The 22,105-nt window shown below is 39.8% G+C and overlaps 1 protein-coding gene across 1 annotated transcript; it reads left to right on the top strand.

The window, feature by feature from the left end:
- The first annotated feature begins 3,586 nt into the window (after positions 1 to 3,586).
- Positions 3,587 to 21,967, top strand: LOC149321264 (monoacylglycerol lipase ABHD6-like). Its single transcript, XM_089493531.1, has 8 exons — positions 3,587 to 3,708; positions 8,407 to 8,563; positions 9,358 to 9,471; positions 11,151 to 11,283; positions 12,473 to 12,630; positions 16,505 to 16,559; positions 17,383 to 17,483; positions 21,680 to 21,967. Exons 1-8 carry the CDS (start codon positions 3,587 to 3,589, stop codon positions 21,854 to 21,856), a joined length of 1,017 nt encoding a protein of 338 aa, XP_089349657.1. The 3' UTR covers positions 21,857 to 21,967.
- Positions 21,968 to 22,105: the final 138 nt, after the last annotated feature.

The raw sequence follows: 22,105 nt of genomic DNA, 5'->3' as shown, positions 1-22,105 counted from the left end.
GTGTCAGCATGTATGTGTATGTTTGTTGTGTATCTTCAAGTCATTTCTGACTTATGGTGACCCTAAGGTGAGCCTTTCACTGGGTTTTCTTGGCACATTTCTTCAGAGAGAGTTTACCCTCTGAGAAAATGTGACTTGCCCAAGGTTTGGGGAGTTTGCCTTGCCTAGTGTTTTTCATTTTCTGTCCCACCTTTTTTCTTGTTTTTCTCTTTTCTCTCCCAGTTCTTTGTAATTATACTGTTAAACTACTGTATTTTTTTAAAAAAAATAGTCTGATTCTCCTATTAACATTACATTATTTAGATCCCCTTGTTGCTCCAAATTTTAACTTGTTATGGGTAGTAACATTACTCATAATGTGTTACTTTCAAGCTCTGTTACAAGTCTGTAGTAACCTGCTATAAACAATTCACCCAAAATATGAGAATTCAGAGGACAATTTGATCCTTAAGGCTGACGCAGCTGCCAAAGGCACAATCTCGTTACCAGTTATAAAATGGGTGCTCCATCTGCCAAAGATTATATACTGTGCTTTATTTTCTTACTGACACCGAACTGATGAAGGGAAGGAGCTCTCGTGGTTCCATCCATGGGAACAGTATTTAATACCTGATAATTATAACATTAACATGTAACTGTATATCACAGTTATGTGAATCATTATAATCATAATAAATATAATTATAATATGATATGCCAGAACAAAACAAACCCTATAACTGATTGGGTTGTAGTGACTCCATGGGAATTTCAGCGTATTGAGGTTTATGAGCCCATTAGAGCACTAAGGTCATCACAAGAGGCCCTTCTTTCTGTCCCACCACCTTCTCAGGATCATTTGGTGGAAAGAAGGCAGAGGGCCTTCTCGGTGGCTGCTCCCAGACTTTGGCGCTCCCTCCCTAGAGAAGCCAGGGTAGCCTCGTCCTTGCTGTCCTTCCAGCGGCAGGTAAAAGCATTCCTGTGCCATCAGGCTTTTTCACACTGATGAGGGCTGAGTTTTTAAATGCTGTGGAATTCCGATTGTAAGGTTTGGATAGAGTTTTCAATATATTTTAATTTTTAATGTGTTAACATTTTTCACTTGTCAAAATTGTTTCATTGTTTTTTAAACTTTAGTTCTACATTGTAATGCTTTTGTATTGTTTTTAACTTGTACTGTTTAAATATGTTGTGAATTTCCTTGAGTCCCTATACTGGGATGAAAAAAAGGGTCAGGGTTAGGGTTTGGTTATACAGTAAATGTATAGTGACAATTCCAGTATTCCACACAAAGAGGGTCAACCTACTGATGACCAAAGCAGCAATTCTGCTGTGCTATATTACGCCGCCCCCCCCCGCCCCCCGCAAATGGCCTAAAACAATCCCTTGTTTTTAATGGATGGTTTCATTAAAGAAACCTCTGTGAAAGGCAAGCACCTCAAGTTTGGGTACAGTGTTTACAACTGTTTAGGCATATGAGCTGTTCCACAAAAAGTAGAAGTGGTGGGGTTTCCTTCTCTTGACAGCTACCTCCTGTGGCTGTTTTAGCTAGATTTCATGTGGTGGCTGGATTAGATGGCCTATGGGATCCCTTCCAACTCTATGATTGCATGATTCTATGACAATGCCGAAGAATAGTGAATATAAATATTCATAATAATTATACACATCATTTATACAGCACTTGCAAGTGTTTTACACAAAGAGCAGCATCCTGTTAGTGGCATATGCAAGTGGGAGTCCACCTTATGTTTGTGTATGCATTTCTTGGTCGTTGTAGAGATTGGCATTCTCTTCCTCTCTCTGCGTCATCCAAATCCCTATCCCTGAACTCACCATTGCACTGCAATACCCTGCTCGCTATTCTGTTACTGGCAGAGAGCGGAGGGAATTGAATCATAGAATCTTAGGGGCTATTCACAGTGTGAAAATATTGCAGGAAGAATCCCAGTTGAATCTCCGTTGTTCACATGCATCCCAAATGCACCCAATTAAGTTGGGGGGGGGGCTGCCAAAAAAACCCATTTAATTTGGGATAATTGATATCAGGTTTTTCCCCATGTTTTTAAAAAAAGATCCCCATCATCAATAGTGTGGCTAACCAATGTGAACAAACCTGAATAGACCCGGGGTAAAACTCTGCATGCCTTGTAACATGTTCTGAATGCTTTCACATAGCCAACTCCATCTTTATTCATATGTCAGCAACAGAACTTTCAGAGATGCGCATCAATGCAGTTCCATACTGTGAATAACAAACCCAGAATTCATGAGTGAAATTATTCACATTGTTGCGCTAAAAAAATGATGTCTGAATGACTCCTTAGAGCTGGAAAGACCACAAGGGCCACCCACCTAACTCCCTGCCATGCAGGAATGCACAGTCAAAGCACCTCTGACATATGGCCATCCAGCCTCTGTTTAAAGACCTTCAAAGAAGGAGACTCCACCACTCTCTGAGTGTCTTCCATTGTCAAACAGCTCTTACAGTCAGAATGTTCTTTTTAATTTTGAGGTGGAATCTCTTTTCCTGTAATTTGAATCTGTTACTCTGGGTCCTATCCTCTGGAGCTGCAGAAAACAAACCTGTTCAATCAATATGACATCCTTTCAAATATTTAAACATAGCTATCATGTCACCTCTTAACCTTCCCTTCTCCAAGCTAAGCATACCCAGAATTGGAGAAGTATCTGACTGGGTTCCAACAACTAGACATAAACCAATGACATCACCTGTTGAGATGTTTAGAGGACCTATTGGATCTTGGTAGAAGATGTCCTGGGACTCCATCTGGCTATGGGAATATAACCACACTCCTCTAATCCCTGCCCTGCCTCTCCACCAGCAATGGCTATGGAGGAACTATCACAACTCAATGCTGAATCCTGGGGTTGGCCTGTAAAATCTTTACACTATGCTTGACCAGGTAGTATCTCAGCCATAGTATCCAGTCACAATCCTTGTAATTCCAAGTAGAACAGATTAGGGGACTGAGACTGAAAACCGGGGTTGTCAAAGGTGGGTTCATTGTACAGATGAGACCTGAACCAGAGAGTTCCTGTCCTGACTTGTAACTCAGCCACCATACCAGCTTTTACTCGTGTTTCTTGTTCCTGTGATGCTCAATTCAAGCTAAATAGGGTTTTTTAAAAATGAATAAGACAAAATGTGGAGAGGAGCATATTTCCAAAGAACTTCATTTCGGCTGCATCCACACTGCAGAAATAATCAAGTTTGACACCACTTTAACTGCCATAGCTCACTGCTATGAAATTTGGGGAACTGTTGTTTTGTGAGACATTTAATTGTCTCTGTCAGAGAGGTCTGGTGCCACAATAAGCTCCAGGATTCCATACGATGGAACCATGGCAGTTAAAGTGGAATCAAGCTAGATTATTTCTGCAGTGCGAATGCAGCCTTTGTAAGAGAAATAAAGATCCAACAGTAGATTCTCTTTCCTCGCTGTCTGTATGTGTGGGTTTAACTCATTTTAAATTATATATATCCAAGTTATATCACATGCCTTCTTCATCCCTTTTCATCATCCTGTTGGATTTTAATCATTTGTTTCTTTGCAGGCAAAGAAGAAGAATCTTAAGAAGAATCATGGATCTCTCTCTGATCAAGATATTCCTGGTGATCATAGGCTCCATTGGAGGCATCTTATTGATTGCTTTTCTTGCAGTTTACTACTTGCATCCATTATTACTCATCAGGTTTGGGTTATGGTGAGTACTATATATATCTTGGTTGATATGCAGAATGATTTCCTCATCTAGTTAGTTCATCTGAACCCTACTCTTGATATGTCATGGGCTACATCTAAAGGACAGTGACAGTTTGCCCCATTAAGAAGTGCACAACTGATTAGTTTATGAGAGGGCAGTAACTCCAATAGCTTACCAAAACAATGTTTGAGAGACTTTTTAATAGGTCCTAGATGTCAAGATGACTAAATGGAGGCTGTCGTACTTTGGCCACATGATGAGCACACATGACTCACTAGAAAATATGATAATGCTTACAAAGTTAGAAGGCAGTAGGAAGAGAAGAAGACCACACAATCCAGATGGATAGATTCAATCAAGGAAGACATGGCCCTGAGTTTGTAGGATCTGAGCAGAGGTGTTCAGGATAGGGGCTCTTGGAGGTCTCTCATTCACAGGATCACCATAAACCAAGGCCAAGTTGATGGCAGTTAACAACAGAAATAATGTCAAATGAGAGTTCACACAAGTCAGCTTTACAGAAGTCAGGTTTACAAAAGGAAAACTCAGTTTGTTCTGATTTTTCTTGTTCTTTTGTTTGTTTAATATCCATTTTTCCCCACTAGTGGACCCAAAGCAGCTTACAATATAAGACTGATATATCCTCCCATACTGTAAAATTCATACTAACACTCCTTTGTGGAAGAGGGAGGAGAATTTATATCTCTGGTACTTGGCTCAGCCTTCTCTGTCAAATTGCATTGCTCCAGGTTCCCTCATAGCCAAACCTGCCAGCTTTTCTCCTAGACCAGAGATGTTAGGAAGCCTCAACTCCTTTTTGTTCCCTGAAAGCCTCTGAAAAAAGAAAAGAGAGCAATAACAAAATTTAAAAAAGGAAATATAACGGCCACCCATCAGGACAATCTAAAGGAAATAACTACGACTTTTTATAAGAAATTATATAAGGCAGAAGAAGTAACACAGGAAAAGAGAGTTAATATATGAGAATATATAAGAGATAAAGTTCAAGCTGGTATTACAGAACTACAAGCTAATAAGTTAAAACGAACCAATTTCAGTAGAAGAATTAGAAAGTGCAATTAAAAAGCTTAATGAAAACAAAGCTCGAGGACTGGATGGTTTGACAGGGAAATTTTATAAGATCTTTAAAGAGGAATTAATACCTCGCTTATTAGAGACTATAAATGATATTGATTGGGGGAAATACCCAGAAACTTGGCGTCATTCTGTAACAACATTAATTCCAAAGGAAAATAAAGACCCAGAGTTAATAGAGAATTATCGCCCTATTTCTCTTCTAAACACTGACTACAAGATCTTTACATCCATTCTTGCTGAGCGATTGAAAAAAATACTTTCTCTTATGATTAAACCGGAACAAGCAGGTTTCCTCCCGAAAAGGCACCTGAAAGATAATATTAGACTAATTGTTAATGTAATAGAGTTCTTTCAAATATATAGAAGAAGGAAACTAGGGCTAGTATTTTTGGATATCAAAAAAGCATTCGATAGTGTGAATTGGGAGTTTTTAGAGATCGTAATGGATGAATGGGGTATCGGGCAGATTTAAGAATTGGATAATGAATATATATAATAAACAAAGTACTAGAATTATCGTGAATGGAGAGAAAACAGATTCAATTAATATTGAAAAAGGGACACGCCAAGGCTGTCCCTTGTCACCACTGCTCTTTCTACTTGTAATGGAAATACTCAATAATAAGATAAGAAATGATGATAAAATACAAGGGCTTAAATTTGCGCATTACAAATATAAGGTTCAAGCCCTCGCAGATGACTTTGTGGTCATTTTGGAAAATCCAAAAAAGTCAATTAAAAGATTAGAAGAAGTCTTGGGCGGATTTAGTAAACTATCTGGGCTTAGAGTGAATAAAAAGAAAACAGGTATGTTAACCAAAAATTTAACTAAGACGGAACAGGAAGAAATCGAAGCCCTTACAGAGTTTCAATTGATAAGCAAAATTAAATATTTGGGCATAACTTTGATGGAAAACAACTTAGACCTTTATAAAAACAATTATTTAACAACATGGGAAAATATAAAGGCAGATCTAAAAAGATAAGGAAAACAACGAATATCTTTATTAGGCAAAATCGCAACAATCCAGATGAATGTTCTTCCTTGAATGCTTTTTTTTTGTTTCAAACATTGCCTATTACAAATAATAAGATCCCTTTTAGGATGTGGGAAAGAGATATAGTGAACTTTCTGTGGCAAGGGAAGAAGCCCAGGATAAAACTTAAAGTCCTGCAAGATTGTAAGAATAGAGGCGGACTGGGACTACCCAATTTAGAATTATATCATAATGCATGTGCTTTAAATTGGATTAGAAATTGGATCCTCTTAGAAGATGATAAAATGATGTATATTGAAGGATGTGGTTCAAATTTAGGTTGGCATGCATATATTTGCTATGGAACAAATAAGGAAATTAAACAATTTAAACAACACTATATTAGAAATTCTTTATTGATTATTTGGAATAAATACAAGAAACAGTTATATAGACGGTTACCAAAGTGGACATCCCCGCAGGAAGCGTACCATAAGACAGAAAAAAAATTAACAAACACCTGGTTAAGATATGAGAACTTATTAAGGAAAAACGGAGAATTAGAGGATCTAAAAAGTAAAGATGAAATACTAGAACTGGACCCCCATCTCACCTGGTTTAATTACTGGCAAATTAGAGAAGACTGGAAAACGGATAGTGAGACATTTGGTATAGAAAATACAGAATCAGAATTTAATAAGATCATTAAAGGCAGCAGGATTAAATTAATTTTAAAAATCTACATATTTTTGTTAAATATGGAAATGTTAGATGAAACAGTGAAAACTAATATGATAAGATGGGCTCAGAATATTGGGAAAGAAATACCTTTGTCTAGTTGGGAGAATGTGTGGAAAAGAAACCTACGGTTTACTACATGTAACAACTTAAAAGAGAACTATTATAAACTATTTTACAGATGGTACATGACTCCAACTAGGCTTGCTAAAATAGCCAAACATGGTAATTCAATATGTTGGAAATGTAAGAAAAAAGGTGGCTCCTTCTATCATCTTTGGTGGCAGTGCAATGTTGTTAAAAAAAATTGGAAACTGATTCATAAGACTATAGTTAGTACCCTAAAGGAAAAATATACCCCTGAACCCAGAATTATTCTTGCTGAATATAACTGATGGAATACAGGACTATTTGGTTCAAGATGAATTAAGTACTTTACTATATATGATAACGGCTGCTTGGTTGATTTGGGCAAAAAATTGGAAATCTAGCAGAACTCCAACAATAAGGGAATGGTCTTTGAAGCTGAATGAGCTAGCAACTTCGGACATGATATCAATGTCAAAAAATAATAGAACCGTGCAACAATATGAAGAGAAATGGGGTAAGATTTCAACATTATGGGAAAACAATTATAATGATGTATGATAGATAGATTCAATATTTTTTTTCTTTCCCTCTCTTAGGTATATTTTGCTAAGTGATATTTGTATATGTATGCAATTCTTTGTCTTATAATAATTAATAAAGGCATAAAAAACACCCCAATTATTTTCAGAAAAGAAACAAGGATTTGTTGACTCTCAGATGGCCCAGAACCATTCAAAACTGCCCTCCGCCCCCAAACACAACAGTTTTGCTTAATATGGCCTCCACGGTTCCCTCAAAAACCCTAAATTTCCTCTCCCAGTGGCTGGAAGTAGGTTGAAAACAGATGACATGCCATCTCTTCTGCTTTGGCAGAAATGTGTACGTGTGTCCTACTGGGAGGGGGATAATAGTCAATTTTGGACCCTATCGTTGACATAGTTGCCTAGTCTGTTCTAGATAATTTGAATTTCCTATGATGGGATATTGATCCAGACTGGTGCTGCCATCTCAACCCTTGGGTCTATATTGTTCACCTTGTCCTTTTATCTTTAAGATCCCTCCCTGCATCAGGTACTTAGGCCTCAAGGTGACTTTTATACTGGATGTGTAGATGTATTAGATACTGGCTCATTTTGGTAGAGGGTGACCATTTTTCCTTGTTGATTATTACTTCAAAACATCCAGTTTTGAAAATTAAACAATGAACAACACAGAAGAAGCATGCAACTACATAAAATACCTATAACATTCAAAAATATCCACAAAACAATGAAGAAGTATCTAACACAAGTGTGGGCAGTTTTGTTGGCTTGGGGTACAATATTGCTCCCCTGGATCCCTGTCAGTCAATGTTGATAGTCTTGAGCCACCTAGATGGACCATACATCTGAAGGCAGCTTGCAATGTTCACCCAAAACTCACTCCATCACTCCCAAAATCATTCTGCCAAAATTCAGGACCAGTTCTCTCCATTAAAAGTTGAAGACAAATTAGTAAACCCCCTTTTTTGAAATGCTCATTCTCTGGAAGGATGGGGATTCCCAGTTTGCTGTATCTCCTGCTTGTTTTAACAGGCATTTGGAACTAAGGGTCTCTGAAATTCACTGTTGTGATTTGCAGGTTTGGCAGAATAGGTATGGTTAATTTTAGAGGTGAACTCTGGATTAAGCAATAGCAAATTATATGTCCTTCGAAGCCTTTGCTTTGGTTTCTTATTTTTCTTATGTAGAATCTCTACATATTTTTCTTATGTAGAATCTCTTGGCCACTCAACTTTCTTTCCCTTTGACTATAGGTACAAATGTCAGAAAACTGGCATGAAGATAAAATATGTCAAGTGCAAAGACTACACATTCTGTTACTCTTACCGAGGGACTCCTGGGCCCCAGCCATCTATGCTGTTCCTTCATGGGTTCACAGCCAGCAAGGACATGTGGTTGGATGTCATCAAAGTATGTTTCCATTCTTTTCTCCTGATTCAGGCAGCACTATGAGTGAGGAGAAACAACTCTGCTCTTGCATAGCCCCCATTTTTCCAATGAGGATTGTGCGGGAGAACTTTCCCATGGGTTGTGTATATTGTAAATGTTAGTTCAATTGAATAATCCTTAGTCTGGCCTTTCTGTTGTAATAGCCTTAAAGATGGCATACAACTCCAAAAGAGAGCATATGTATGATAACAATAAATAAAATAACTATTTTAAATATATGTATATATTAGCCAATGTCATGTACTGGCTAACTTCAGTTCAGAAATATAGAGCCGCAGCAAAGTCAGAAAGGCAGTCACTTTGTGTTAGTGGCCATGATTCTGCTCCTCTCTCCCTCCTTATTCCCAAGCAGGCTGTTCTTTCCTTCCCTTTCCTTTCTTTTTCAATTTCTTTTCCTTTCTTCCTTTATGTTTTTACTTAATGAATTGCTATGATCATGCAATTGCACTAAAAATAAAATAAATATAAATAAATATAGTCCAAAAGGCTTGCTGGGAAAGGCTTAGGGCAGAGAAGCATGGCTATGGAGGGAGGTAGAGGCAAGGGCAGAAGCAGCAGCTTGGCGATTTGGAAGAGCTGTGTGATAATGACTGTTCCCAGCCCAGTATGTCTGCATTTCCTACAAAAACACTGTTTGGTCACCTTATAATCTTGGTGTGATCAAGTCCTAAATTCATTCCACTCTTTGATACTAGAAGGAAGCAATTGTTACTGTTTGAATCATTTATTTCATAAGCAATGTCTTCTTTCCACAGTGCCTTCCAAAGGATCTCCACATAATCTGTGTTGACATGCCTGGTCATGGAGATACCACCCGCCTGGAGGGTGACAGTTACACAGGAACTGCTCAGGTTGCAAGAATACACCAGGTAAAGTTTTTATCCAGCTGCCATCATACATATTGCAGCTGGAAGGCTGGTAGCAGGAGGAAGACTGGGAAGATGTTGCTGAGGGAGAAAGTTCAGCTGATGGACAGGGCTGAAGGTGACCAAAAAGACCAACACACTTTGGCTCAAACCTCTTATTGCTGGTAGCTGGGGACCATTTTAAAGACAATGGCTGGAGACTATTAGCACCATAGATTAATAATATGGAAGGGGCACTCAGAAGTTCATTGTAAACACCTTGTAGGAAAAGCAGAAAGGATGCTCATTAGTTATTAAAATGATGCAAAATGGGGAGAGATAACAAACAACTTGAGAACCAAAAGACAGGATTCAAGGTTTTGGCAAAATGAAGAACTGGTCCAACAATTAGTACAGGGAAGAGGAAGGAAAGAGAAGCCAGGCATACTCAGCCCACTGAGATCAGGACTCTGTCAGCTCCCAAAGTGTGCTTTTCTCTACCCTCTCCTTCCTTCACCCTTTCACCTTTCCAACTGAGAGGGTGAGCAGGGCAGGATGGAATGGTACACAAAGAGGAGTCCACCATATGCCCACAAAATACATTCCTTATCTCCAGTCAGATATTTGGAGGCGCCAAAGAGATCCCACTCTCACTCTCTCTTGTGCAGCTCCCCAACTGAAAGTATGCCATTTTTGATAGGGACCTTCTCTGGACACTCTATGGGCAGGATATGACCCTTCATAGGAGAAATCAGGCCTACAGGCCAGAGGTCTCCCCACTCTTGCCAGCTCTAGAGCGATTCATCTATGAGGGGAAAGTAACTCTACCCCAAAGACCACTTCTGTCAGATCGGGTAGGGAGGCTCATGAGCAAACTACAGAATCCCAGTCTGCTCTTTATTATTAACAATTGTGCACACTTGAAACTAGCAGATTGGCAGACAGGACACCCAAATAAGAGACATAATAGGCTTCTGCATCCTAACCCATTCACCTGACATAGCTGGTGGCAGTGGTGGTAGTGGTCAAGGGGAATAAATAGAGTTTGGACAGACTTAACGCCACCTCCCTTATCCAAACAAATATCTAATGCATATGGCAAGTCAGCATGAGCATAGCAGATGGCACTTCTGTCCAGCCTGTCACACTGACTTGAGCTCAACACAATGATATCAAAAAACATGTCAAGAAAACAGAAAATATTCAATAGTAGCAACCTTTAAACATCAGTATGGAACAGAAGGGACTGCAGCGGGTTAATAGGAGGAAAGAGCACCTTTTTCTTCCCTGACTTCCTCATTTCACTTCAGCAATGGCTTGTCATGAGATAACTCCAGGGACAACACATTGTGTTTGTGACAATCAGGTCTGTTGCAACATTGTGCCCTGACCCTTTTGTCACTACCTCTGCCATGTTGTCTAGAGCTTCCAGAAGAAGCAGTATCAGTGAGTGACTCAGAGTACCCTCCCTTTTTCCAGAGCTTGGAGAAGTTTTTTTGGACTACATTTCCCAGACATCTCCTGGTTATGGGAGTTGTAGTCCAAAAGGTCCAACTTCCCAAGTTCTGCTGCTAGTCTTCTCACATCACCTAAAAGTCTTACAGCATACCCATCAGGGACTTCTTCAAAAGTGCCCTAAATGAGTAATTAAGAGCTGAAATCTCCATCATACAATGTTTCCTTGTTTCTGCTCCTCATTTCAGTTTGTTGAATGTGTCGGTCTGAACAGAAAGCCATTTCACCTGGTTGGCATCTCCATGGGAGGAATGGTTGCTGGGGTTTATGCTGCATGCTATCCATCGGAGGTGGGCTATTTATCCCTTTTTTGCCCAAGTGGTGAGTATTGAAGGCCAAAGTCCATTACTTCTGAGTAGAAGTGCATAGGATTGTGTTACACAGCTACACATGCCAAAGTAAAGGGTTTCTGGCATCTCGTTCAGTCTAAATAAAATAAAATAAAATAAAACGCCTTTCAGCCCTCAGATAGGGCACATCCCTTATATTAAGGGACATCTGCCAGCCCTATAAGGAATAAGGAATAAGCTTTCCAGCTCTCACATAAGGGACATCCTGTATATTAAGGAACAACTGATAACCCTAGGTATTGTGCAGCTATTCTGTCAGGGAGTTCTGGTGCCACAATGAACTACAAATCCCAGGATTCCATAGCACTGAGCAATGTCAGTTAAAGTGGTGTCAAACAGCATTATTTCTGCAGTGCAAATTAGACCTAAGGGGATTCTAGCCAATGCCTTTAAACCTTCTGTATTGTGTCACCACTTTCCATATTTTTTTTCTTGACAAGAAAAAAATGCTTGTATTTAATGAGGAAAAGACATAATAGCTGCACAATACCTAGGGGTTGCCAGGTGTCCCTTACTATACAAGATGTCCCATATTTGAGAGCTGGAAAGCTTATTCCTTATAGGATTGGCAGATATCCCTTAATATAAGATGTGACCTATCTGAGGGCTGAAAGGCTTATCCTTTTATTTAGATTGAATAAGATGCCCTAATTTTTTTTTATTTTGGGATGTGGGCCTTTCATAAAGAAAGAAATCATGTAATTTATGAATCTGACAATGTGTTCATACATGGCTAAGTTAAACTGAAATCAATACGTTCATCAGGTATTTCAGCACAACCCAAATTTGTTAACAGCTGTTTCCTGATTGTCAACCCTTCAAATCATGAATTGGTCCTATTGCTATTTCAAAAACCTGTCAACACTTGTTTGTTTGATTTCCATCAGGTGGCAATTTTGGGCATGATCCCTCTCTGCATTCTCCAATTCCATTATTCCTCCTTTCTCCACAAGTTGTGACCACTTTCATACCTATTTTCTTTGCTTTCCCTGTAGACAACCTTCATTTGCCCCTCACACCCATGGCACATCCTTAACCATCAAGAACAAGCTCTAGAATGGCACTAGGCATCTTCATGGAACAGTTCTAAATCTCACTTTTTAGACTGGTTTGCCAATATGGTCTTTTTCAAAATATGTATCTTATCTCCCAAATCTTAGGTCTGCGGAGTCCGACTGTTTCTGAGTACATCAAGCATATCTGGAATCAGGACAAATTAAATGTTGAGGACAATCCTCTCATACCTTCAACTGTAAAGCAGATGATAGAGCTCATCAAATTGGGACTCTACCAGGCCCCCAAAATACTGAACACACAGGTACAGAGGGCATGCTGTTATTTGTAGTACTCTGGCCCAAATTTAGGGTCTTTCACACTAAATAAATAATAGCACTGTGATTCCATTATAATATAATAATAGCAATATTAAATATTTATTTCTTACCCACCTCTCCTTATGGATTGAGGCAGGGGGGGGAAACAATTAATAGACACACAACATCAGTTAAAGCACATCAGTTAAAATACTCATCAATTTAAAAAGTTCTATATACAGTTTAAAAGGACAAGATATACACATATTAAAACAATCCACATTTAAAATTCATCATTATAAATTCACAATTTAAGCCTGATGGAAGAGACTGGTCTTCAGTACTCTTAAATTCAGACAGTGTATTCAGCTGTCAAATCTCTTCCGGCAGGTCAGTCCACAGTCAGGGGGCAGCTGAAGAAAAAGTCCTCTGGCTGACCGAAGAAAATGTTTGCCAGAGAACCTGAGGTTATGGGGTGGGTTATATGGGAAGATGTGATTCTGTAGGTAACCTAGACCCAAACCCATGTACCATTTTAAAGGTAATAACCAACACTTTGTACCTTGCCCAGAGACTAATTGACACCCAGTGGAGTAGTTTTAATACTAGTGTAATGGGATCACTCCTGAATGTTCGGTACTAGGGTTTGCGAGGCATTAGAGTTCTCCGACAGCCAGCATGACTAGAGGTTTGAGCATTGAACTAGGACTCTGGAGACCAGGGTTCAAATCCCTGCTCAGCCATGGAAATCCACTGGGTGACCTTTGGCAAGTCACACTCTCTCAACCTCAGAGGGACACAAAGGCAAACCCCCTCTGAACAAATCCTGCCCAGAAAACCCCATGATAGCTTTGCCTTAGGGTTGCTATAAGTTGGAAATGACTTCAAGGTGCACAACATCAAAGAGCTGTCTGAGAAAGAATTCTAAATGGCCCTCCCTAAAATGCAAGGGCCAGCATGCCATAGGAGGGAACCATGGCAATGAAAGTGGAATCATAGCACTACCATTTATTTGTGTATTTATTCAAAGGCTGTGGGGTGGGAGCAAGGTGATAGCACACCATGCGGTCAAACTCAACCCCCATGCTGGCATGATGCTACATACCCCACCACACAGTGGGAGACATCATGGCCCTTCCTTGGTGCAGCAAGTACATGTGCTGCACCAAAGGAGCACCAAAAAGAAGCTGCAGCGTGCAGTTGCCGCAGCCCTGATCAGGCTAGGAAAGGGACGGCCGTTAAAATATTTATGTCCTGCCCTTTGTCATGGGATTGCAGGACAGCATTCAATATGAAGAATTTGAAAGACGTTCAGATGAAAGCTTTAAAAGTAACCAAAATGAATTTTAAAAATCATATTAAACCAGACAACAGCTAGAACAACTTTCAAAGCTACAACGATGTAAAACAATGTACATGGACATTTTGAAGTAAATTAATCCCCAAAGGTTTTAACACAAAGCCATGCTCTGGCTTGCTTCCAGAAAGGAAAAACAAAGCAAAACGCTGGCCCCAGTCACTCCTCCAAATGGAAGGCATCCCACAATTGGGATGCCACAACTGAGAGGACCCTTGTGTATTGTGAATCTAATGACTCATATCTCTGCATGCCTGCCTTTTTTTCATTCTTCTCCCTCTTGAACTGTTCTGCCAGTGTAGGCAGAAGAAGCAGAGACTGGAATCTGTGGTTATGAGGGAAACTGGGTCATAGATTGCATTTGGGCAAATTCCAACCTTTCACCTGGAACCGGGCTGGAACTCCCTGTTTCCCTGTCCCATGGGAACCGCATTGGATACAGCCTTTCTTGAGGAGGCCATTGGTTCACTCTCTGATATCTTGCATCAATCCCTGTCCTTATCTCAGCCTGTTTTTATATACCTAGTAATTAATACACCTTGCACAAAGGAAAGGGTGGGAAACTATCACTTAAGAGCAAATGAATGGACAGCTAATGCATGTGCATACAAATAAACACAGAAATATTAGAATGAACTAAAAACCAGAATTGTTGTGTTGTTGTGTGCCTTCAAGTCATTTCTGACTTATGGTGACACTAAGGCAAACCTATTGTTGTTATTGTTGTTGTTGTTATATTTATTTATATTCTGCTTTTCCCCAAAATCGAGACTCAGAGTGGCTTACAATTTAAAAGAATAGTACAATTTAAAACACATTAAAAGCATACTATCATGGAGTTTCCTTGGCAAAATTAATGCCCATTTTGCTAGCTGTTCTCAGAGGAGAGCATCCAGATGTATTTAAGCCAATTATGTTTCAGGAACATACAGTAATTGTTCCTTCTTCGGGGGGGCAAATCCAAGAAAATGACTACTACTACTACTACAATTTATATCTCACTACTATACTATATCTCACCTTTCTCCCAAGTATCAGGACAAGACCTCTAACAACAATACAAATTTAGAGCAATACAAAAGCATTAAAAGTATAACTATAGGAGTTATGAAGTTAAAAAATTAAACCTAAAAAATATTAAAATGTATAAAGTACTATATAATAACCTTAAAAACAAAACTGCATAGCATTTAAAAGCCCACACTTTGTCAGTTTGTAAAAGTCTGACTGTAGCAACATGTTTTTGCCTGTCAGTAGAAAGAGAACAAGGATGGGGCCATCTAGGCCTCTCTAGGGAGGGAGTTCCAAAGACTGGGAGCAGCCACCAAGACGGCCCTGTCCTTTCTTCCCACCAAGTAAGACCTAGAAGGTGGTGGGACAGAGAGAAAGTCTTCTCCAGATGATCTTGGACCTCTAACGGACTCGTAAAAGAGAATAAGGAGATTCCTGCATTACTTTTTTGCCCAATCCAGACACAGGACAGGATCAGGCAGGAACGGGGGGAAATGGGTGTTATCACACACAAAATTGCTACTGCGCTACCAGCTGACCACCACCTGTCCCTGAGCTGGCCAATTTTGAAGGACGGAAAGCTTCCATACTACCAAAATCGGCAAGATAAGTACAGCTCGGGGGTGGGTGGTGGTCGGCCAGCAGTGCAGCAACAACTTTGTGTGTGATAACACCCATTTCCCCCTGCTGCAGCCCAACTCCACCCTGTGCCCGGATCAGGCAAAAAATGTGTGTGTGATCTCCTAAATCTGATTTTTAGCTGGATTTTATCTCTTACATTTTAAAAAACAAACTACAATACATTTGTCCCTCCACATTTGCTGGGGATAGGGGTGCAGGGCCTCCATGAATGTGGAAAAACTGCAAATGAGAAAAACACTATGTTTTTACCTGAAAGAACACCTCTCTAGGAATGTCTAAGTCCTCCAGTGCAACTCTGTGGTCAACATCTGCCAGGCATTGACCATAGAATTGTGCTGGAGGAGCTACAAAGGCCTAGTGGAATGTTCTCTCTGGGAATCGCTAGGTCCTTCAGTGCAACTTTTGGATAAAGTTGACCATAGAGTTGTGCTGGTGGACTTAGATATTGCTAGAGAGAACATATTAATAAAATCTTTCACTAATCAAATCCACAAAAGTCAAAGCCGCAAATTTGGAGGGACAAGTGCACTTCCTACAAGGCCCCACCATCCCATTCTCTTTGCATGCCATTCCTTTTTCACTTTATCCTCCACTCACCCATTCCATCCCATGATTGTCTCTGTGCGTTCCAGCTCATTGTCAAGAAAAATGTTGTGTGCCCGTCACTAAAAACCAACACAAGCAGCCTCAAATTCAGCGCATGCCCTTGGTAGATGAAATGCATAGTCCATGAGGGAGGTAAAGTGGGGGGGGGGGGGTCAGGGGGTTATAGAAACAGTGGGACCTACTGCCTTCACATAGGAACATTTGCATCTAATGGCTTTGTGCTTGCCCTGAAACTGACTTTTCTTTCTCTTTTCCCACCTTAGTTTCTAAAAGCATATCTTGACTATCAAAAGACAAATAATGATTTCTTCAGAAAATGTAAGTGCAATACTTATAACTTTTATGTTACCTTGAATCCTGATTTGGAGGTGGAGGCAATATGTGAAGATAATTTTAAAATGAGTGAATGTGGGGTTTTTCTTTGATTACTTGGTTGGGAGGGTTTCTTTTGTTTTTGTTTTGCTTTTTGCTTCCACATGTTTCAGTATTAAATATACAATTGGGGGGGGGGTCTTCTGAAGAGTACACTGGAGAGTTCTTTGCACTCTTCAAGAAATCATAGGTCATTTTCAGGTTTCTGTATTGAATGAAAGTGTCATTACTCTGGTAATGATGGCAGCATTTATAACTCCACATTCATAATTCATAGTTCATGATATGAATTGCCGCAATTTGCAATCTTGCCTTTAACTACGGCTCTGTAAAAGAACTATGACAAGCCTCTAACTCCTTTTACTATACAACCCAAAGCAAGGGAATGAATCAATTTATAGACAGGATATAACAATCAGAAATAAACTAATTGAGCTGCTCCCATAATGGGTGATCCTATATATAACAAAGTTGTACATGTTATATCTACAATTTTATTTATATTTCAATAGTGTTAAATCAACAGGACATGAATAAATTAATGAAAAAACACATCAAAAGTCACACAGAATGGAGGAGAATTTAGTTGTGACCTTGTGGTGTTTCAGCTTGGATAGGACATGGTGGGTGATCTTCCACGGTTTCACACCACCACAGTTTGCTAAGCTGCAAAACAGATCCACATATTATCTGTGGCACATCTGTGGCATGTACCATGATGAGTACAGTGAGGGAAACAACCCTTAACTCTCCTTCTTTACTGGTGTAGGTTTTGTGGACATCACAAGTGAAGAGTCCAGGTTCATCCTTCAGGACAACTTGAACAAGATCAAAGCTCCATTGCAAGTTATTTGGGGAAAGAATGACAAGGTAAGGTACACGATATCCTCGTATCTGTTGCTCTGTTTTCTTTAGTTGTGGAGTTGTTGGGTGCTATTTAAAATTAATTATTTTACTTGATCTCACTAATAGTTTTTGTTACATTATGAATCCCTTTAAGAACTCTTAATCATCACCTGGAACTTCCACATAATCAAAAGAAGTCTTCGGAAAGTGCAGAGGTAGAGATCCCTATCAAATTACAATAAAAGAGGTCTTGCCAAAACATTTTCACCCCACAATTTTTAGCATGAATAACTTCTTTACTATAAGAAATGTTCAGCTATAGAACAAATTGACTTGGCAGAAGAATGGACTCCCCTTTCTTGGAGTTCTTTAAACAAAGGCTGGATGGACATTTTCCAGTAGTGCTCTAGTTGTGTATGCCTGCATGGCAGGGGGTTGAACTAGATGCCCCTTGTGGCCCCTTTAAGCTCTAAGATCCTATGATCCTATGATACATGGGCATCTGACCATTCAGGAGAACAGACTCCTATAATATTTCTACCTGCATTGCACCATTAACTGAATATGTGGAACCCTCAGCCAACACTTCTAAAATGGCCTGTGGCTTAAAAACAAAATATGAAATGAATTGGAATACTGAGCTTGTGAGAGACAGTATGGTGCAGTGGTTTGAGCATTGAACTCTGGAGACCAGGGTTCGAATCCTCACTCAGCCATGGAAACCCACTGGGTGATTTTGGGCACATCACCTTCTCTCAACCTCAGAGGAAGGCAAACCTCCTCTGAATAAATCTTGCCAGGAAAACCCTGAGATAGGTTCACCTTGTTGTTGCTGTTGTGTGCCTTCAAAGTCGTTTCCAACTTATGGCAAGCCTAAGGTGAACCTATCATGGAGTTTTCCTGGCAAGAGTTATTCAGAGGAGGTTTGCCATTGCCTTCCACTGAGCTGAGTGAGTGTGACTTGCCCAAGGTTAGCCAGTGGGTTTCATGGCCTTGCTGGGAATCAAATCTCAGTCTCTAACCTTTTAGTCCAACACTCAAACTGCTACTCCACACTGGCTCTCTGATTTGCCTTACGGTCACCATAAGCTGGAAATGACTTAAAGGCACACAACAGCAACAACAACAACAGAGCATGGAAATGTTTACTTTGGGGATAATAACTCCCAGGATCCCCCAGTCAACATGGCCAATGGGTAGCTTTTAAGGAGGCATTTTCATTGTTGTTGTTGTTATTCTACCTTTGCTCCAAAATTAGAACTCAAGACACCTCACAAAAATTAAAACAAATGCCGATAAAAGGACATGCAAAGAGATAAGTAAAAACATACATGTGACAGAACCGCAGTTCCAACCTGCTCATATTATCTTTTACCCTCAAGATCCCTCCTTGGATCTGGTATACTCAGACCTCAAAGTGACCACTACTGAGGACAACTGACTAGGTTGATCGGTGGATTCAGTGTGGTTGAATGCGACCGTTTCCCCCTTTCAATTCTTACATGAAAACAGTCAGACACGTGTGTGTGTGTGTGTGTGTGTGTGTGTGTGTGTGTGTGTAACTAGTCAGGATTTATTTTTAAAACAATTCAAACATGAACTCCTCACATTCTTTCCACTTTCCTAGCCACCAAAACCCTGTTCAGATCATCACCCTGCCTCTGACTGCCCTAACTTAATTTCATCTTTTTCCATCTGATTCTTTGAAAGTCAAGCTGCTAGGATATAACACTCTCATCCACCCCTTTCACAGCCTTCTGAAGGCTGTACTTGGCTAGTGCTAACTCTGTAAAACCAAGCTATAAAAAGCAGTCAAAAGTTAAACACAGATTTGCTATTTAATTAGTCTTTTTGCCCTCCTCTTGTTATTTTGTTAGCCTGGTCCTTAGAATATCTTGTTATGACAGATGTTCACATTGGTTATGTCTTGCAGTTGACAATTTTGACCAGACATCATTAACTGCTTTTCTGTTGATGAATTTATCATTTTGCATTTATCTCAAATTGTATAATTTTTGTTATGTCCGTATATAAGATTAATATTTCACCTACATTACAGTTGTCATATTTTGTTAGTGACATCCCCTTTGTAGACTTAGAAATGTACATCATTGCAGTTGTGTTTTTACCATTCTAGGGATTTAAAGAACACTCACAAAGTTTATTGTCAATAAGAAAGGGTTCTCCATGCATCAAGGCACACTTATCACACTTGAGGGGGGGGGGGAGATATCTACCACTTTGAGTTTGTTCATCCCTCTACATGTGTGTGTGTGTGTGAGAGAGAGAGAGAGAGAGAGAGAGAATAGTGACTAGAACTCACTAAAGCAGTTACAAATGTGTAACCTAGAACTACACACTGACTTGAAATCGACAAACACCTGGACAACTTCAACAGGAAACAAGAAACCCTTTTGACTGTTTCCTATTCATGCTCCCTACATATTTCCTAGTTTAGGAGATATGTAGGCACTATGAAAATTTCCTAGTCTCTTCTCACTGAGCAGCAGCAGCTGCAATTGACATGATCCTTTGTCAGGAAGCAGCTGAGTGATGTTCCCACTCCTCTTTATGTGAGCGATGCCCAGTGAGTGCTTGTCACTGTCACACTAGAGATTCCTCATGGGATGAGGGTGGGAACATTAGTGAGCTGCTTCCCAAATGACATGAGAATAGACCTCCGTCAACTACAGCAGTCGCTGCCTGATAAGTGGGGATGCGGGGGGTTGGCTCAGGAAACACTACATAGCTAAGTAACCATAGTGGTTACGTATTAATAACTGCCTTAATAAATTCAGGAGACACTAGAGAGCTAAGTAACTATGGTGGTTATGCATTCATAACTACCTTAGTGAATTCAAGAGACACTACAGAGCTAAGTAACTACAGCAGTTACATATTCGTAACTGCATTAGTGAATTCAGGAGACACTATAGAGGTAGGTAACTACAGTAGTTATGCATTCATGAATTTATGAGACACTACAGATCTAAATATCTATGTTGGTTATGCATTCATAACTGCCTTAATGAATTCAGGAGACACTACAAAGCTAAGTAACTTCAGTGATTACACATTCATGAATTCAGGAGATTCTATGTAGCTAAGTAACTATGATGCTTATGCATTCATAACTGCCTTAGTAAATTCAGGCCAGAATTTGTGTCAGCAGCAGCGATAGCAAAAATGTTGTCTATACTAAGAATATATTTTGCAGAACCCCACCCCACACCAAAATTGCATTCAGTGCAAAAATAATGTACAAAAATTGTAAAATCTCCCTCACCAGTGTGAAGTCAAAGGATTTCATGGCTGGCATCCATAGTTTTTTGTGGGTTTTTTGGGCTATGTGGCCATGTTCTAGAAGAATATGTTCCTGACATCTGTGGCATCTGGCATCTTCAGACAAATCTTCTCTGAAGATGCCAGCCACAGAAGCTGGCAAACATCAGGAGCAAACCCTTCTAGAACATGGCCACATAGCCTGAAAAACCCACACAAAAAACCTCTCACCAATCTCAAAAGGCAATAAATAAATAAATAAATAAATAAATAAATAAATGGGACTCTTTTAATGTCACCCAGTGGGAGTAAACTTTTGAAATGTGCATTTCTAACATTATATTCCTAATACAGATTTATGAGAGTGATGTTGATGTAATTGTCATTACCAGTTAAATTCTGCATCTAAACTCACTCTTGTTAATTCTCTGTTTATATTCACTCCACCCACACATAGTCAGTACAGTCGGCCTTCCATAGCCACAGATTCTTTATCCACAGATGCAAGCATCCATGGCTTGAAAACATAATAAATTCCAAAAAGCAAACCTTGATTTTGCTATTTTATATAAGGGACATCATTTTACTATGCCATTGTATTTAATGGGACCTGAGCATCCATGGATTTTGGAATCCACAGGGGGTCCTAGAACTAAACCCCAGTGGATACCAAGGGCCCATTATATGTATACCTGAACCTCCAAGACTGCATTCTATGTGTGCATCTGAGGATGTGGTCTGTGGTCCTTGACTGCTAAAATAAATCTGTTAATTTTAATGGTGTCTGTTCTACTGGAGTGGACTAGGAGATTCCCCCAGCACTGTTCTAGATCAATTGTCACTGAAAAAGTTTGCAGTTCCAGTTCTTAGCAATAGGTGCACTCAATTTTCGTTTAAAAATGTGGATTTCACACATAACTCACTAATACTTTTTGTAGGTGTTAGATCCATCTGGTGCAGAAGTTTTAGCCGCTGTCTTTCCCAGCTACCAAATCCAGATGCTTGAGAAATGTGGACACTTCGTAGTAGGTGACAGGCCTAGGAAATCTGCCAAGCTCCTCATGGAATTCTACAATTCAATTTTCAGTCCAACTGAGAGTAAGAAGTTGGCATAATCCTCACTGAAGAGTCAAGCAGTTGGAAAGTATTCAAAGTGAGATTCCACTCTGGAAAGGAGGGTGGGGGGAACAGGACTGGCGTTGTGAATGCCTACAGTGCTTCTTTACACACTGGTTTTTGAATGGTGGGCTGGCCTTGACTGCCCTGTCCCAGACTTAATCTGCGATTTTCATGTCTGACTTCTGTTCTTAAAAATTGCAGGCTTTACTAAGGCCAAACTGGTGCAAATACCTCTCTTGAGATGC

The sequence above is a fragment of the Sceloporus occidentalis genome, unplaced genomic scaffold, assembly GCF_023333645.1.
Source record: "Sceloporus occidentalis isolate IW3139 unplaced genomic scaffold, rSceOcc1.0.p SCAF_1, whole genome shotgun sequence".
Taxonomy (NCBI): domain Eukaryota; kingdom Metazoa; phylum Chordata; class Lepidosauria; order Squamata; family Phrynosomatidae; genus Sceloporus; species Sceloporus occidentalis.
This window is presented reverse-complemented; position numbering and strand designations above follow the sequence as displayed.

Coding starts and splice junctions, on each gene's coding strand:
- LOC149321264 (XM_089493531.1), top strand. CDS start 3,587: ATGGATCTCTCTCTGATCAAGATATTCCTGGTGATCATAGGCTCCATT. Junction 8,564..9,357: donor TGTGGTTGGATGTCATCAAA/GTATGTTTCCAT, acceptor TTCTTTCCACAG/TGCCTTCCAAAGGATCTCCA. Junction 12,631..16,504: donor CCAAAATACTGAACACACAG/GTACAGAGGGCA, acceptor TTCCCACCTTAG/TTTCTAAAAGCATATCTTGA.